The 17043-nt window shown below is 40.8% G+C and overlaps 1 protein-coding gene across 4 annotated transcripts in view; it reads left to right on the forward strand.

Moving 5' to 3' along the window:
• Positions 1-886: 886 nt before the first annotated feature.
• The window catches only part of ca10a (carbonic anhydrase Xa), a 345076-nt gene continuing 328919 nt past the window's right edge, over positions 887-17043 (forward strand). For all 4 annotated transcript variants that reach the window (XM_046356874.1, XM_046356875.1, XM_046356876.1 and 1 more), the window contains exons 1-2: positions 887-1074; positions 1635-2105. In XM_046356874.1, the coding sequence (XP_046212830.1) occupies positions 2045-2105 (61 nt within the window). In that variant the 5' untranslated portion in view covers positions 887-1074; positions 1635-2044. The remainder of the gene's footprint in view (positions 1075-1634; positions 2106-17043) is intronic.

Here is a 17043-nt window from a genome sequence, read left to right on the forward strand (position 1 = left end):
TTTCCATCCAAACTTTTTATGCAAGTAAAGTACATGTCGGGAAAAAAACGTCACTACATTATGGGAAAGCATGCAGTTTATTAGGCTACCGATAAATAAAGGATGATGAACTTTACAGGGTGGTGAAACTGCACAGTGATGAGCTTGATGCTCTTTTCAGTAAATATGACATGATGATTACACTAATCTCGCACTTTTGTCCATAATTATCTCATCATGCAGGCTGCACCCAAATTGTATCTGCGAGCTGCTGTCGAGAGCGCACATGCCAATACCAGAGTGGGTACATTTGCTATACTTATGCAAATAAAATGTGAGCAAACCATCAGTAAGCCTAGAGTTTAAAATCCGACGGAAATAAATTTAACGTGTATTTTGTATTCGGTACATGGGAATTTAACTGCCGAAGTTATTTTTATATACACTACGTATTTACCCACATACTTTATTCCACGATTGTTACAAAACACCAACAAGTTTAATGACATTTAGAGATTGTCAAGTCAAGCCTTCAATACTGGGTAGGCCAACAAAGTAGAAGGGGATGTATTTTCTGTTTTGTCGAGATTGACGTAGTACATTTATTGTGGTATTAAAACCGCAAACCATGATATTTAAGTGACTGAAGTCGGTATGCTTTGTTTATTGGTTATGCGGTGCATTAATTGAGAACAATAATTAAATAATGATAATAACACAGGTAGCAATGCTATTGGCCCCCGCTCTCTCTTTCTCTCAAACCAGCTTCTGCCCTTGCCACGAAGGCTGGGCCACAGTCTCCCATCCACCTGTGTCTGCGTGCGCGCGCATGGAGCACCACACGTGCCTGCGCATCATTTTCTGACGTCCGCTAATCTGGAAGCTCTCTCCCTGGGCTCGTGGCATAGCCTGGTACTCGCGTGCCAGAAGACTACCGTCACAATTTTTCACCTCGGGATAAAAAAGGACAAAATCAACAATTACACTCACTTTTAAACCCCGTGTATAAGTTTTTGGGGACTCGATAGCATCAGTCAGATTCTTTATTTTACATTAGGATAACAGTATTTTGATTTTACATTTTTCTCAAGAACGGTAGGTATCCCTCTCTCTTGGTATTTGTGTATAGGATGTAGGCTAAATTTATCCTGTAGATTGTTATTTTCACAGCTACAGTGTAGGTGTTGTGAACTGCGTCAGTGTGTTGCTTGGCGGGACCTGTGAGTGGGCACCGGACTGCGTTGATGAGGAAGGGGGGGGTACCTCTGTGTGCTGATGGCTCAAGCTTGATCGTAGTGCAGGGATTGATGTTTGAAGTATTAGTGATTATATTCTTGAAGATGTTATCAAACATTCGAATAGATTATGAGGGGTTCGTAAAGTTTATGAAATCTAGTGTGTAGAAACCTATGTGTATGTCGGCGTGAGATGCGCGACAGTTCAACCCTCCGGCTGAACAGAGAAAATTAGCGAAGCACGCCCCCTTGCAGATGAACGCACTGCTCCCCTGCTCTCCTGTCCATACGCTGTCAATGGCAGTTACCCCCCTCCCGACGGAGTTTTATCATTCATAGTTATGGAGTTAAGCAGATATTTTTAAGATAGGTTGTTCCTCTGTCTGATCAATAACTAAGTTTAACTGTCTCTCGTTCCAGGATAACGAGGACGATACTTCGACCACGGTTGTGTTTACACGGAATGACTGAAACTCATCTTTTCAAAATCGCAACTGACGCAAGGAAGGAGTGCATTTTTGGACGGTCTTGGTGGGGCACATAGGAACTCTACTACTGTATGAAATGCCTACCAACTGACTTTTGCTTCCAGGATTGTACCTTTGGTTCTATATTTGGGTCTAAAGTTAAGTGGTTCTGTCATCTGGGATTGTTGTTTTGTGGGAGAGTGTGGCGTCATGACTTGGAGATAGATCTTGCTATGAGTCTGGCGTGGAAAATACCTCTTGGAAGGTGTGCAGCGGGCTACAGACGGGGAGGAATCGACATCGGCAACTGATAGGCTACCCCTGTTTTTACCGAGCGTAATGCACCTGGCATGAAGACAGAGAATGGATATTATATGGGAACTATTTATTATTCTTCACGCCAATTTCATCATCTGTATATCAGGTACGTTTTTAGTAATTTATATTCTTGATGGGTCCGTTGTGAGACGGAGAAAAGGGCATGTGCGTTGGATGAGAACCGAAGGAGGGTGATTTGGTAACGAAGTTGTAAAATGTTGCTGAAAATGTTGAAATGAATGAAAATGTTACGAGTTATGTGTGCCATTGATGGTTGGATCAATTGATAGGCCAATTGATACAGGATCTATTGATATGATTCACTTGAGAACGAAGACAATTACGGGCAGAATTTGCCCTGAAACTCGGATCTCATCAGTTGTGGTCTGTTATTGTCCCTCGGAATAGATATGGGACAGCCTATAAATTGGTAGCCTATATTGTAGGCCAAATTGCGTTTGTGGTGTATTTTTTAAAAGTGGAGTATTGAATTATGCAAGTGTTAAAAACTGATTTCAATTAGAAAGGGTCAACTGAACATATGATCGCCAGGACAGAGGTTGTGGGAGAATGATTTCGTAAAAAAATATCTATATCTATATTATAAATGATTCGACATGTTTCTTTAACAGGTTCAGACTCAGGGCTGACGTTTGCCCAGTTTTGCATCGGGGGGAAATTGCGGTGTATTTCGTTAAATTATGAATGGAAAGTGATAGTGTAGCATTAGGCTACCAATACTGTTGAACTGTTATAACGAGACAGTGCTACACGTGTATGAATAACCACCCCAGTAACACCGATAGAGGATTCAGTGGAGTGGGCTACATGGGCACACATGCGCTGGCCATGGCGCAATGGCTGTTCCAGAACTATTACAGCTGGTATACTGTCAATGTGAGTGGATATGTCTGTCCTGCGTAGTAGATAGGAACGGTATTGACTTATCTTTATCATGTGAGGCTCAGGGCTATAGTATCACATTATTTCGAGTTAGATCAGAATTGGGGTAAGTGTGCGCATCAGCGAGCTCTGGTTGTGGTGGTGCGCTACTGGGTTGTGCCATCATGAGTATTCCCGTTGACTAATAGGTAAAACGCATTAGGCTAGATCCATCATCACTCTGCAATGCAAATCCACCTGCTCATCTGCCAACAATGTGTTATACCAACATTGGAGAAATGGAATATAATATTGTCGGTATAGACTACCTGCCTGTTCTTGTATCAAAATCCGGTGTTACTCTTATAGCCCATTATTGAAGCAGGTACCTGTTGAGGGGTCGAGTGCTGTACATTAGAGTCGTGCGCCCAGTTGGTTCCTGTGACAACCAGGGATAGGCATATTTGTGACTTGGATGTGCTCAAAACCTCACTCTCCCTCCTTCCCATTCTCTCAGATCTGTGAGCACATTAATTACGCAGGGCTGTCCTTTAGAACTTCCACATGTTCCCTATAGCTTGACTAAATTAGGATTATAGGATAGTTATAAAGGACCACGCACGCTGGTCAATGCATTTGATACCCCCATGGAATGTAGTTAAGGAGTTTAGCCTACATAATATTGGAGACTGGACAGCTTAACCTTTAAACCTGGTCAGACTGCTCCTTTCTGCAAAAGGTAATTGAAGACACATTATGATGATCAGCTTGATTATGTTCAAGTTTAAAGGTTTGAAAAAGTACTGCATCACATGGCTTATTCTCCTAAATTGATACAATAGGCACAACCAGCCAATTGAGACTAGCCAACTCTGCTTTAGCATTGGAACAAAATATCAACTAACTCGCTGTCAAAGACATACATTATGTCTCATTCTGCCTTACATTTTGTGAACAAAATTCCATCTGTAAAATGTTTCATATAATATGGCACTCTACCTATCTGAGCTAAATTTAGATACAATGCCACATTGATCTAAAAAAGGAGACAAGTGATTATCATTGAACTGCTGAAAGTTATTGATCTAGATGGGTTAAGCATTTGTTTAATCTCTACAATAAAAACAGCCAACCCTGGGATTGTATTAGCTGTATCATGAGACCACAATAGGCCTACAACTAACTATGTGGTTTGATGCTTTGACACATTTGGAAATAACACTGTTGTAGACTGTCATTTCTCAAAGTGAGAGCAAAGCAAGTCTCACTTATCCTCAATTGTCTTGTCGGATACTGCTAGGCTTGCCGTTGACTGTGAGTGCCAAGTAAACCATTTTCTTCTCTATTCTCATTTTGTTCAACTACGTGCTGATGCCTTTTCATCCACTTACAACACTTTTCCCAAAAAAAATCTCAAGTGTAAAGTTGCGTATTTGCTACATCTTGACCGCTACCTCTGGAGGTAGTGCACGACACTCGCCCACAGTTGCCCCCCTTGAAGCATAGCAATGTAAACAGAATTGTAACGCTGAGCCAACACTACTACAGTATGAATGATAATAACAGAGAAATGTTTTTTGAAAAGCTGAATTGTATAGACATTTTCGTAATATTTGAGACTTGTTTTATTGAGTTTTTACCTGAAATTGCAGTAACAGACTGTTACAGTCTGAAATTGTTGCAGCAGCTGCCAGCTGCACTGACACAAGTACAACTATGAATGGCCATCACTAGCCTCACCATCAGAAACATGTCAAATGTAGATATAGGATATGAAAAATAGGATATGTTTTGTCATTGGGATAATTGAGTGGTGAATTCAGAGGTGGCACCACAGGCCCAACAGTGGTGGGGGTGAAATTGTTTGCCTGGGGCCCAGAGTTTTTCCTGATCTTGTACTAGGCTAACCTAACCAATTCTGGACCCTAGTTGTAGCGTATGACATTGTAAAAACTAACAGGGCTGAGCTCCATTGTGTATGCGTTTGCATCTGCAATATTATTAAAAGGACCGCCCGAAGTGTGAATATAAACCAAATTTGATCACATTCACATTTTCTCAGAACACAAATAAATGGACCTATTTTAGGGTATAAATACTGTGCATTTGGAAAGGATTCAGACCCTTTGACTTTTTACACATTTTGTTACATCATAGCCTTACCCTAAAATGGATTATTTTGTATTTATCCTCATCAATCTACACACAATACCCCTGACAAAGCAAAAACAGGTTATATTTTTAACGTACAAATTTATTTAAAAAAAATACAAAACTGAAATAACACATTTCCATAAGTATTCAGGCCCTTTACTCAGTATTTTGTTGAAGCACCTTCAGCAGCGATAACAGCATTGAGTCTTCTTGGGTATGACACTACAAGCTTGGCACACCTGTATTTGGGAAGTTTCTCCCATTCTTCTCTAAAGATCCTCTCAAGCTATATCAGGTTGGATGGGGAGTGTCACTGCACAGCTATTTTCAGGTCTCTGAAAAACATCCCACAGCATGATGCTGCCTCTACCATGCTTCACCGTAGGGATGGTGCCAGGTTTCCTCCAGACGTGACGCTTGGTATTCAGACCAAAGAGTTCAATCTTGGTTTCATCAGACCAGATAATCTAGTTTCTCATGGTGTGATAGTCCTTTAGGTGCCTTTTGGCAAACTCCAAGCGGGCTGTCATGTGCATTTTACTGAGGAGTGGCTTCCATCTGGTCACTCTACCATAATGCCTGATTGGTGGAGTTCCGCAGAGATGGTTGTCCTTCTGGAAGGTTCTCCGATCTCCACAGAGGAACTCTGGATCTCTGTCAGTGATCATCGGGTTCTTGGTCACCTCCCTGACCAAGACCGTTCACCCTGTGATTGCTCAGTTCAGCCGGGCAGCCAGCTCTAGGAAGAGTCTTGGTGGTTCCAAACTTCTTCCATTTAAGAATGATGGAGGCCACTGTGTTCTTGGGGACCTTCAATGCTGAATAAATATTTTGGTACCCTTCCCCAGATCTGTGCCTTAACAAAGTCCTGTCTCTGAGCTCTACGGACAATTCCTCCGATCTCATTGCTTGGTTTTTGCTCTGACAACTGTGGGATCTTATATAGACAGGTGTGTTTCTTTCCAAATCACGTCTAATCAATTGAATTTACCACAGGTGGACTCTAATCAAGTTGTAGAAACATCTCAAGGATGATCAAATGGAAACAGAATGCACCTGAGCTCAATTTTGAGTCTCATAGCAAAGGGTCTGAATAGTTATGTAAATAAGAAATGCAAACATTTCTAGAAACCAGTTTTTGCTTTGTCATTATGGGGTATTGTGTGTAGGTTAATGAGTGAAAATATATTTGATACATTTTAGAATAAGGCTGTAAAGTGACAAAATGTGGAAAAAGGAAAGAGGTCTGAATACTTTCCGAATGCACTGTGCATTACTTTACATTTTCCTGGCCAGGCCTAGATGGGGTCAGAGTGCATAGGTTTCTTTAGGCTACCTGCAGCTTTGGTTGTTATCTGTAGGCTACAGTTGATCAGACTGAAACCCAGACTAATTGTGCATGTTGACAAATTAATTTTGGTGGCGGGTATGGGCTTCCATGTAAAACTGCTCGTCATGGTGAATTCACTTATAGAATAGAGTAGAGTATTATATTATTTATCCCAATTTGGGAAATTGTTTTATCACAGCATGCATCATCAGTGATTTACAATGACAGAACACGCAACGATGACCAGCACGCGATTTAAAAAAATAAAAATAAATACACATTAAGACAAAGCCACATGCACCAACCATAGTATCCCTAAAATAATAGCCTGATTCAAGTGCTGTTTTCTATCCTACTCTGGGCAAAACAGGAAACGACATTTTCCAATAGAAAGACCTCATAAGGCAGTTAATCCATCATACTCATTAAAAAGACTCATGGCTGTGGGTAAAAATGACCCATGTTTTCAGTCGCAATTTGCTTTTACAACATATAATGATTTGCACGATATTGATAAAGAAAATGAAGCCTGGTTTGTTGTAAGGTAGGCCTACTTTACTTTTATATTCGTATTAGAGGGTTAATTGTTCATTTATAGTATCTCTGTGCTTTCATCTTGAAGCTCAAATGTATTGAGTGTAGCCTACAATAAACCCGTTAATTATCTGCACATACATGCTTGTGAATTGTTGCATTATTCAGGAGTGTAATATGGTTTGGTTGCATTATTCAAAAGTCTAATATGTTTTGGAAGAAAAGTTCCATAATTATTGAAAAAATTTTTGTAAACCTTTATTTAACTAAGCAAGTCAGTTAAGAACACATTCTTATTTTCAGTGACGGCCTGGGAACAGTGGGTTAACTGCCTGTTCAGGGGCAGAACGACAGATTTGTACCTTGTCAGCTCAGGGATATGAATTCGCAACCATTCAATTACTAGTCCAACGCTCTAACCACTAGGCTACGCTGCCGCCCTACTGGCTAGTGGCTACTGTGATATTTACGCTCAATTATCACATTGCCATTCTCAACGAAAGGTAAGACAAGGATGTTATGTGAATTGAAAAGTAGAATTCTCTTTCGCCACACCGCTCCCCAGACTCTCCTTTATATCTCGTAGTGGGAATAGGGCTTTTCGTGTAAACGTCAACCAGCTCAAAATCCCTACGTCTCCCAACAGAGTGAGTGAGAGCTGGTCATGGTGAGGTTTTGCTGAGATTGAACACATAGATTAAACTGCAGCATCAACTCTTAATATTGACACACAGGTCTCTGGAATCAAATCCAATGGTTCTTCTCTCTACTAATGCCCCCGGCCCCATCCATTCCTCTCTAAAAGGACTACGCTTCTATTGGCAGTTATTAATCTCAATTACATTTTGGGTAAAAAAAAACCTGGTTTGAAGCTTAGCATTTCTCTCTGGGACCTCTCAGGCAAGCTTACCCATCACATGACCATAATTCCCTGAAGCACCTCTGTTCTTTTGCATGATCCCATATCAGCTGTGTCTTGATGGAAGTGTGAAAGTTGCCATTTCCAATGCAATCATTGGCTACTTTGTTTTCCTCTTGTCTTTTGAACACGCTAGTAGTCAATGTGTCATCACTGAATCTCCCCTTCGTGCCGCTGCCTGTCTGAGTTTTGTAGACACCAGATCAAGTATATCTATCATCAGTAGGCCTAAGGATAAGCACACCCCTGGGTCAACACAGTGATCCAGGACATAATCTGAATAGAATACCCACATCAAAACATTTTTAGATGGGTCAATGGCTTATTGGGGCGGCAGGGTAGCCTAGTGGTTAGAGTTGACAAGGTACAAATCTGTCGTTCTGCCCCTGAACAGGCAGTTAACCCACTGTTCCTAGGCCGTCATTGAAAATAAGAATTTGTTCTTAACTGACTTGCCTGGTTAAATAAAGGCAAAATAAAGAATTAATAAAAAACTGTGGCATGGTTTTCTATTAGCGCTGACTGTTGTCGAATCAGCCGGTTACAGACTCATTATCAGCCAGATACATTTCCCACTTTACATTAACAAGGCTACTTTTAATTTCAAAGTTTCAATTTGCTAGTCCGTCGAGCCCTCTACTGCTAGGATGAAAGATATGCATCTTGTAGCAATCTAGTGATAGCATAGGCGCCTGTCAGTTACAAAGTGAGCAATGACAGGGAAACACTGCAGAGAGGAGGAGGCAAAGCGAGAGGTGGCCCTCTCGCCCAAATCTGTCCAAAATAAACCCGATGAGTATCTATGGGCTTATTTTGGGCCTATGCTTGTCGCCTGCCTCCCGCCTTTAGGAAAACATCCCCCAATGTTAGGGCAGAGACATGAGCATCTCTACATCATATACAGGTCTCTGGTTGCAGTCAAATTTCTTTGCACGGAGGACGAGAGCATGATGCTTGTGAACCTTTCACGTCCCACCCACCCAGCAAACTGTCGTTAAAAATACGTTGAAAAGATGACTATGCCCGACGGCTAATGTACGTTCGGTTTTGGTTGAAAGTGAAAGTTGAAAAGACGTCTTTTTCAAACGTTTCATGTTGTTGAAAATACGTATTTTTCATGTCGTTGATAAGTATGTACTTGTAGCCTATACACATGGATGCAGCAACCAAAACATGGTCTGTTACTTTTTTTAAATTACCAAATCACACTACTCACTACATTACTCCAGTATTTTCACAAAATATTCGGTCAAAGAACACTATCTAGTGCAGTGATAACAGAAAAAATGCAGATAAGTTCAAATGAATGTAATTCATTTTATTCATTGAATAATTAGTCAAAATAATAAGACATATTTTGTTGCGTTAGCTACGGCCCTGTGTGGTGGTGACGTGGAAACCACCACCCCTGGCTCTACCAGGAGCATGCTTGAGGAAGTCTATCACAGCTCTCTGAACATTATGGGCAGTGGCCTTGCTGTTCCATTTCTTGACTGCAGCTGTAACACCAAAATAAACACAGTGAGTTATGGAAAAGACTAATGGGTACGGAGCATCTTACAGGTTCCCCACGGCACTTTAATCAGCATTCAGGGCTCAAACCACCGGTTTATCACTAACCAATGGCGGCTATTTTGTGATGTGCAGTAATAATGATAATTTATTACATTTACTCAGAATAATTTGTGGGTAAATGTGGATAAATGTGTTTGCTTTTCCAAGTCTATCAAAGACAAAAAGCAATTTACAAGATAAGTTTGGTTAGTTGTCCTTCTCAGGGGCTGACAATTGATTAGGGCCGGGCTCAAACATGCACTCAGTATAGAAAAGATGAGGGCCTGTTTGAATGTCGCAAGGTGTCTTTCCTTCCTCCCTAATAGACTATTATAATAATATTCATTGGTAAACTCTGAACACTGTAGCCTAATATATTTGTCAGGAGACCACAAGTTTTAAAAAATCAACTTGAAATGGGAGAATGTTTAGCCGACTGGTTGCTCAGGAGACAAAGGAAATTTCAGACGTATGGAAGACATTTGACTTGAGCTTGGCATGAGTCAAACAAGTACTGTAGGCTACTATATATATTTTTTTTTCGGATTGCTTGGTACAGTGAAAACAAAATAATGTATAGGTGTAACAGAGAGTTGATCTGTACTAATGAAAAAAATAAAGCCTATATTATTATTGTTATTATTTAGGACATCGTATACTGTAGGCTAATTATTCAAGAGAATGCTTGACTGCATCTAAATGCATGACTAGTAGGCTGTGTGATGAAAGTAATAATAATAAGGTCTAATTGATAACAGGCCAGAAAGCTAAACAAAACCAGCACAATGACATAGAGAATCTGCACTAACGAGAAAAAAAATGGTAAAGCATTTATTAGGGCTACATCACAGAAAAACATTTTTTTTTTAGGTTAAAAGGCCATTAAGGTCACATGATCACCTCATTCAAAATTGCCAAGCTCTTAAAACCATTATTTTCAAAAAGGGACCACACAAATTACCACCATGCAAATTAATAATTGGTTTAGAAGACAAAATAAGAATCTAGCCTATTAAAACCGACAGAGCAGGTCATTTTGATTGTGTGATGTTAGTGACCCTTTAAGCAATGGGTGGGTGTAGTAAAGACTTTTCTTATGCACAACGCAACACAGGGTGCCTGTATACAGACTTTAGCCATGTATTGTCTGGTTACGGTAACACGAAACCCAGAGGACTTTGCTTTTATGGCTGACACTCACAGCCATGATAAAAATATCATAACACATGGACTCTCGTGCATTATTGCTTAAATATACCATGGCTGTTAGCCAATCAGCTTTCAGGGCTCAAAACATCCAGTTATTAATACAAAATATACTACAGAATAGTGACATGTTTGTAGATACCGTTGACAACCCGAGTACACAGTTGTGTTTCCTAATCCCCACGTTGCGTGATGGCCGTTGAAGTTGAACAAGGACATCAGGCCTTGAAAAAATGCTGACTAAATCTACAGTGTAAATGAAATGTCAAAATAAATTCAATTTCACCGTCAGATTCTGTACATCCACAATTTGGAGCTGCTTCTCTAGTTGCTCAAAGTCTTACTCCGTCTCCATTCTCTTGACGTGGAACTCAAAGTGTCTTGGGGCTCTGCTATCCCAACACATTTCACCTCCTCAAATATCTACACCATTTTAGTTAGAACACACTTCTGAAATGAGAACATTTTGTTGACACTGTTGAAATATGGGGTTGTCACACGCAAGAGGATCCTGACAGACAAGATTGTGATTGCAAATTAAAGTGACATTTTACTTGCAATAATACATTGTGAGCGGACCAAGTAATTGGGCGTCACTCTAAAGCGAGAAGGTGGAATAAACGAGTCAGGAGTAGGTTTTCTTGAACACAGTTCTCTATTGAGGGCATTTGGTCAACACAAACACTCCAACATAATCAATGAAAATCTTCCAAGGAACAACATACATCTTCTCCAGATGAAACAGGAACACAATAGGCTTATCTTTAAACTACAACAAAAAGTCACGGGATTGTCACCGTCTTAGTGGTTCTTCCTGGATAGCTCCTCTCTCTCGGTTGCCATCTTCCAGAGATAGTTTCCCCCTCTCTCTGCTGGTTCCATTCTCTCTCTTATAGAGGAAGGAGAGTATGTCATTAGTACCGTCAGCTGTGCTTAATTGCCTCTGGTTAACTTGTCTCCCATGCCTTGTTGGGCTACTATCCATGAGCCCAGCCTGCCCTCTGGTGGTCCTTCCAATACATATAGTTCAACGTTTCAATAATATTCTATATTCTAATGGATTCAGTGTTTAACTTTAACACATGTTTCAATTTTGTAGTAAATTTTAGTCGTTCCACAAAATAGGTGCCTTTTGAAGTGGTGCATCATTTATACATGAAGTATCAGAGAGAATCAAAAGGCACACATTTCGTGGAACAATCCACTTATTGGCATTATTCATGGACAACATCTCTGGTCTAGCGCAGGGCATGAGAGGTTGAGAGCTGCGATGCTCTTGGTTCCGTTTGGTTCCGTAGAAACCCTGGATGAATCTGCAAAATTCAAAGCCAACTCAGTGTTAACCCAGAGGTAAAAATATAGTTTCTTTATACATACACACTACAATACATATTTTAAGGATGGTTTTAACCTTCAGTTACCAAGACGGAACATGATGTGTATCATTTCTGCTCATTGTAAGTAAACTAGCACTGATGAGCGAGCATGTCCCCCTTGTGAGCATGTTGTCTGTGTGTGCTCTTTAGTTACTCCATAACTGCGTTCACCTTGTCTGGTAGAGTAACAGGATGGATATGGAGAACGTCTGTGCTCTCTGCTCTTGAGGTGGGACTGGCTAGTAGAAGCCCTGGATGATTCTGCAACATTCAAAACCAATGAATAAACCTTGAGGACTTGACCGGTTACCTGATTAAGATTTCTGGACTCGTAAGCCAAGCTGTACTCTTGACCCACCGTGTGTGAAATGAGATGGGGAAGGAGATCATCGGGAACGGCCAGCTGAATTCCTGATTTGCCCTGAAACACAAATAAAAACCCAATCTGTGTTTGGTCCAGATAGCAAACAGGTACACCAAATGGCAGGAGAGGAGTTCGAGCTGCTGTGTCCGCTGGATCGACTCATGGCCAAACTGTTGGATGGTCCTGAAATACAAGCATTATCTAAACCTTTTTCTGTCTGTAGGTGGACTACACTTTAGATTACTCAACAATCGTCTCTTACCAACTACATCCCGAAAATGGGTAGATGGAGAATGAGAGGGGCTGTGTCTGCTGGATCGACTCATGGCCGAACTGTTGGATGGTCCTGAAACACAAGCATTATCTAAAAAAATTCTTATCTGTAGGTGGACTACACTTTTGATGACTTAACGATTGTCTCTTACCAACTACAACATCGATAGAGGAGGAAGAACGAGAGCGGTTTCGCTGTCTTTTTTGGGACTGCCTAGGTGAAGTTGTTGATAGTCCTGCAACAAACATTTAAACCAGATGAATAAACCTTTTTTAGTAGTTGACAGGTTAGCTGATTAAGATTTATCTACTTGTCTGGCAAGCTGTACTCTTGACCCACTGTGTGTGAAGTGAGACTAGAACAGCCAGCTGAATCCCTGGATTGCCCTGAAGCACAAATAAAACCCCAATTTGGGTGTGTTCAGGGCAACTTAAAATGCAAGTATTTGGATAGGAAAATGTCGAGTTGAAGTCAGAAGTTTACATACACCTTAGCCAAATACATTTAAACTCAGTTTAGCAAAAATTCCCTTTCTTAGGTCAGTTAGGATAACCACTTTATTTTAAGAATGTGAAATGTCAGAATAATAGTAGAGAGAATGATTTATTTCAGCTTTTATTTCTTTCTATCACATTCCCAGTGGGTCAGAAGTTTACATGCACTCAATTAGTATTTGGCAGCATTGCCTTTAATTGTTTATCTTGGGTCAAACGTTTCAGGTAGCCTTCCACAAGCTTCCCACAATAAGCAGTGTGAATTTTGGTAGAGGTCGACTGATTATGATTTTTCAATAACGATAGCGATACCGATTATTAGAGGACCAAAAAAAGCTGATAACAATTAATCGGCCAAATTTATATACATGTTTGTAATAATAATGACAATTACAACATTACTGAATGAACACTTATTTTAACTTAATATAATACATCAATAAAATCAATTTAGTCTCAAATAAATAAAGAAACATGTTCAATTTGGCATAAATAATGCAAAAACAAAGTGTTGGAACAGAAAGTAAAAGTGCAATATGTGCCATGTAAAAAAGCTAACGTTTATGTTCCTTAATCAGAACATGAGAACATAGAAAGCTGGTGGTTCCTTTTAACATGAGTCTTCAATATTCCCAGGTAAGAAGTTTTAGGTTGTAGTTATTATAGGACTATTTCTCTCTATACCATTTGTATTTCATATACCTTTGACTATTGAATGTTCTAATAGGTACTTTAGTATTGCCAGCCTAATCTAGGGAGTTGATAGGCGTGAAGTCATAAACAGCGCAATGCTTGAAGCATTGTGAAGAGCTGCTGGCAGACGCAGGAAAGTGCTGTTTGAATAAATGCTTACGAGCCCGCTGCTGCCTACCACCGCTCAGTCAGACTGCTCTATCAAATCATAGACTTAATTATAATATAATAACACACAGAAATACGAGCCTTAGGTCATTAATATGGTAAAATCCGGAAACTATCATTTTGAAAACAAAACATTTATTCTTTCAGTGAAATATGGAACCGTTCTGTATTTTATCTAACGGATGGCATCCATAAGTCTAAATATTACTGTTACATTGCACAATCTTCAATGTGTCATAATTACGTAAAATTCTGGCAAATTAGTTCGCAAGAGCCAGGCGGCCCAAACTGTTGCAACGTGCATTGAACGCAAGAGAAGTGACACAATTTCCCTAGTTTAATATTGCCTGCTAACATGAATTTATTTTAACTAAATATGCAGGTTTAAAAATATATACTTCTGTGTATTGATTTTAAGAAAGGAATTGATGTTTATGGTTAGGTACATTTGTGCAACGATTGTGTTTTTTTCGCAATGGTGCTTTGTTAAATCAACCTCCCTGTTTGGCGAAGTTGGCTGTCTTTGTTAGGAAGAAATAGTCTTCACACAGTTCGCAATGAGCCAGGCGGCCCAAACTGCTGACTCTTGCAAAGAACGCAAGAGAAGTGACACAATTTCCCTAATTAAAATAAATTAATGTTAGTAGGAAATACGAACTAAATATGCAGGTTTAAAAATATATACTTGTGTATAGATTTTTAAAAAGGCATTGATGTTTATGGTTAGGTACACATTGGTACAACGACAGTGCTTTTTTCGCAAATGCGCTTGTTAAATCACCCGTTTGGCAAGGTAGGCTATGATTCAATGATAAATTACCAGGAACCGCATAGATTATATGCAACGCAGAACAAGCTACATAAACTAGTAATACCATCAACCACGTGTAGTTAACTAGTGATTATGTTAAGATTGATTGTTTTTATAAGATACGTTTAATGCTAGCTAGCACCTTACCGTGGCTCCTTGCTGCACTCGCATAACAGGTAGTCAGCCTGCCACGCAGTCTCCTTGTGGAGTGCAATGTAATCGGCCCTGATCGGTATCCAAAAATGCAGATTAGCGATGGTTATGAACTTGAAATCTGCCCCAATTAATCGGCCATTCCGATTAATCGGTCAAACTCTACATTTTGGCCCATTCCTCCTGACAGAGCTGGTGTAACCTACTCAGGGTTGTAGGCCTCCTTGCTCGCGCACACTTTTTCATGTCTGCCTACACATGCTCTATTGGATTGAGGTCAGGGCTTTGTGATGGCCACTCCAATACCTGGACTTGTTGTCCTTAAGCCATTTTGTCCATTTGTAAGACCCATTTGCGACCAAGCTTTAACTTCCGGACTGATGTCTTGAGATGTTGCTTCAATATATCCCTCATGATGCCATCTATTTTGTGAAGTGCATCAGACCCTCCTGCAGCAAAGCACCCCCACAACATGATGCTGCCACCCCTGTGCTTCACGATTGGGATGATTTTCTTCAGCTTGCCAGCCTCCCCCTTTTTCCTCCAAACATAATGATGGTCATTATGGCCAAACTGTTCTATTTTGTTTCATCAGAACAGAGGACATTTCTCCAAAAAGTACCATCTTTGTCCCCATGTGCAGTTGCAAACCAGTCTGTTTTTTCTGCCGGTTTTGGAGCAGTGGAGTCTTGCTTTCTTTGCGGCCTTTCAGGTTATGTCGATATAGGACTCATTTTACTGTAGATATAGTTTCCTCCAGCATCTTCACAAGGTCCTTTGCTGTTATTCTGTGATTGATTTGCACTTTTCACACCAAAGTACCTTCATCTCTTGGAGACAGAACGCATCTCCTTCCTGAGCGGTATGATGGCTGCGTGGACCCACGGTGTTTATACTTGCGTACTATTGTTTGTACAGATGAACATGGTACCTTCAGGCGTTTGGAAATTGCTCCCAAGGATGAACCAGACTTGTGGAGGTCTATAATATTTTTTCTGAGGTCTTGGCTAATTTCTTTTGATTTTCCCATGATGTCAAACAAAGAGGCACTGCGATTGAAGGTAGGCCTTGAAATACACCCACAGGTACACCTCCAATTGACTCAAATTAGGTCAATTAGCCTAAAAGAAGCTTCTAAAGCCATGACATCATTTTCTGGAATTTTACAAGCTGTTTAAAGGTACAGTCAACTCAGTGTATGTAAACTTCTGACCCACCAGTGAAATAATCTGTCTGTAAAGAATTGTTGGAAAATTACTTATGTTATGCACAAAGTAGATGTCCTAACCAACTTGCCAAAACTATAGTTTGCTAACAAGAAAGTTATGGAGTGGTGGAAAAGCGAGTTTTAATGACTCCAACCTCAGTGTATGTAAACTTCCGACTTCAACTGTATATGTACTGTATTGTATATCATGTGTGAATTATAATCCCGATAGGCAGAATATCAGGGATCTAGGTAAGACCCAGATGCAGACTGTCAAAGTAACAATGTTTATTATAAACAGGAGACAAAGGGCTGTGAGTCATAGGTTTGACTCTGGACACATGAAAGGTGGCATGTAAGCGAAGGGTACAGGGCAACAGAAGACGAACAGCAGGGGCCTAATAATCTTGGAGATGAGAAATGGGACGATAAACCGGGGGGGGGGGGGGTGCGGGATTCCACCCGGAGGGGCAGATCCCGGGGAGATAGGCATACCGGGGAGCCGGGGTCCGATGGCGATCCGCTTATCATCGATACCTGGAGGTAGTCTTAAGGAGGGCCTCCAGGTACATCAACAGTGGCGGACAAACATCTGGGCAGAAGGTATGCCAACCTCTTCCCCCTGCTCATGGAAGAGCAGAGATAGGCCCTTGGCAGAGCAGGGTAGGGTGTTGTGGGCGTATTCGACCCACACCAGCTGCTGGCTCCAAGAGGGTGGGTTGGTGGAGACCAGGTAGCACAGAGTAGTCTCAAGATCTTGGTTGGCTCGCTCCGACTGGCCATTGGACTGGGGGTGGAACCCAGGAGACAGGTGCAGAACATCTTCCAGAACCAGGACGAGAACTGGGAGCCCGGTCGGAGACCATGTCCACGGGCAGTCCTTTGATCTGGAAGGCGTGCTGCACCATGAGCTGGGCCGTTTCCG

This window comes from Oncorhynchus gorbuscha, linkage group LG07 (assembly GCF_021184085.1).
Source record: "Oncorhynchus gorbuscha isolate QuinsamMale2020 ecotype Even-year linkage group LG07, OgorEven_v1.0, whole genome shotgun sequence".
Lineage (NCBI taxonomy): Eukaryota > Metazoa > Chordata > Actinopteri > Salmoniformes > Salmonidae > Oncorhynchus > Oncorhynchus gorbuscha.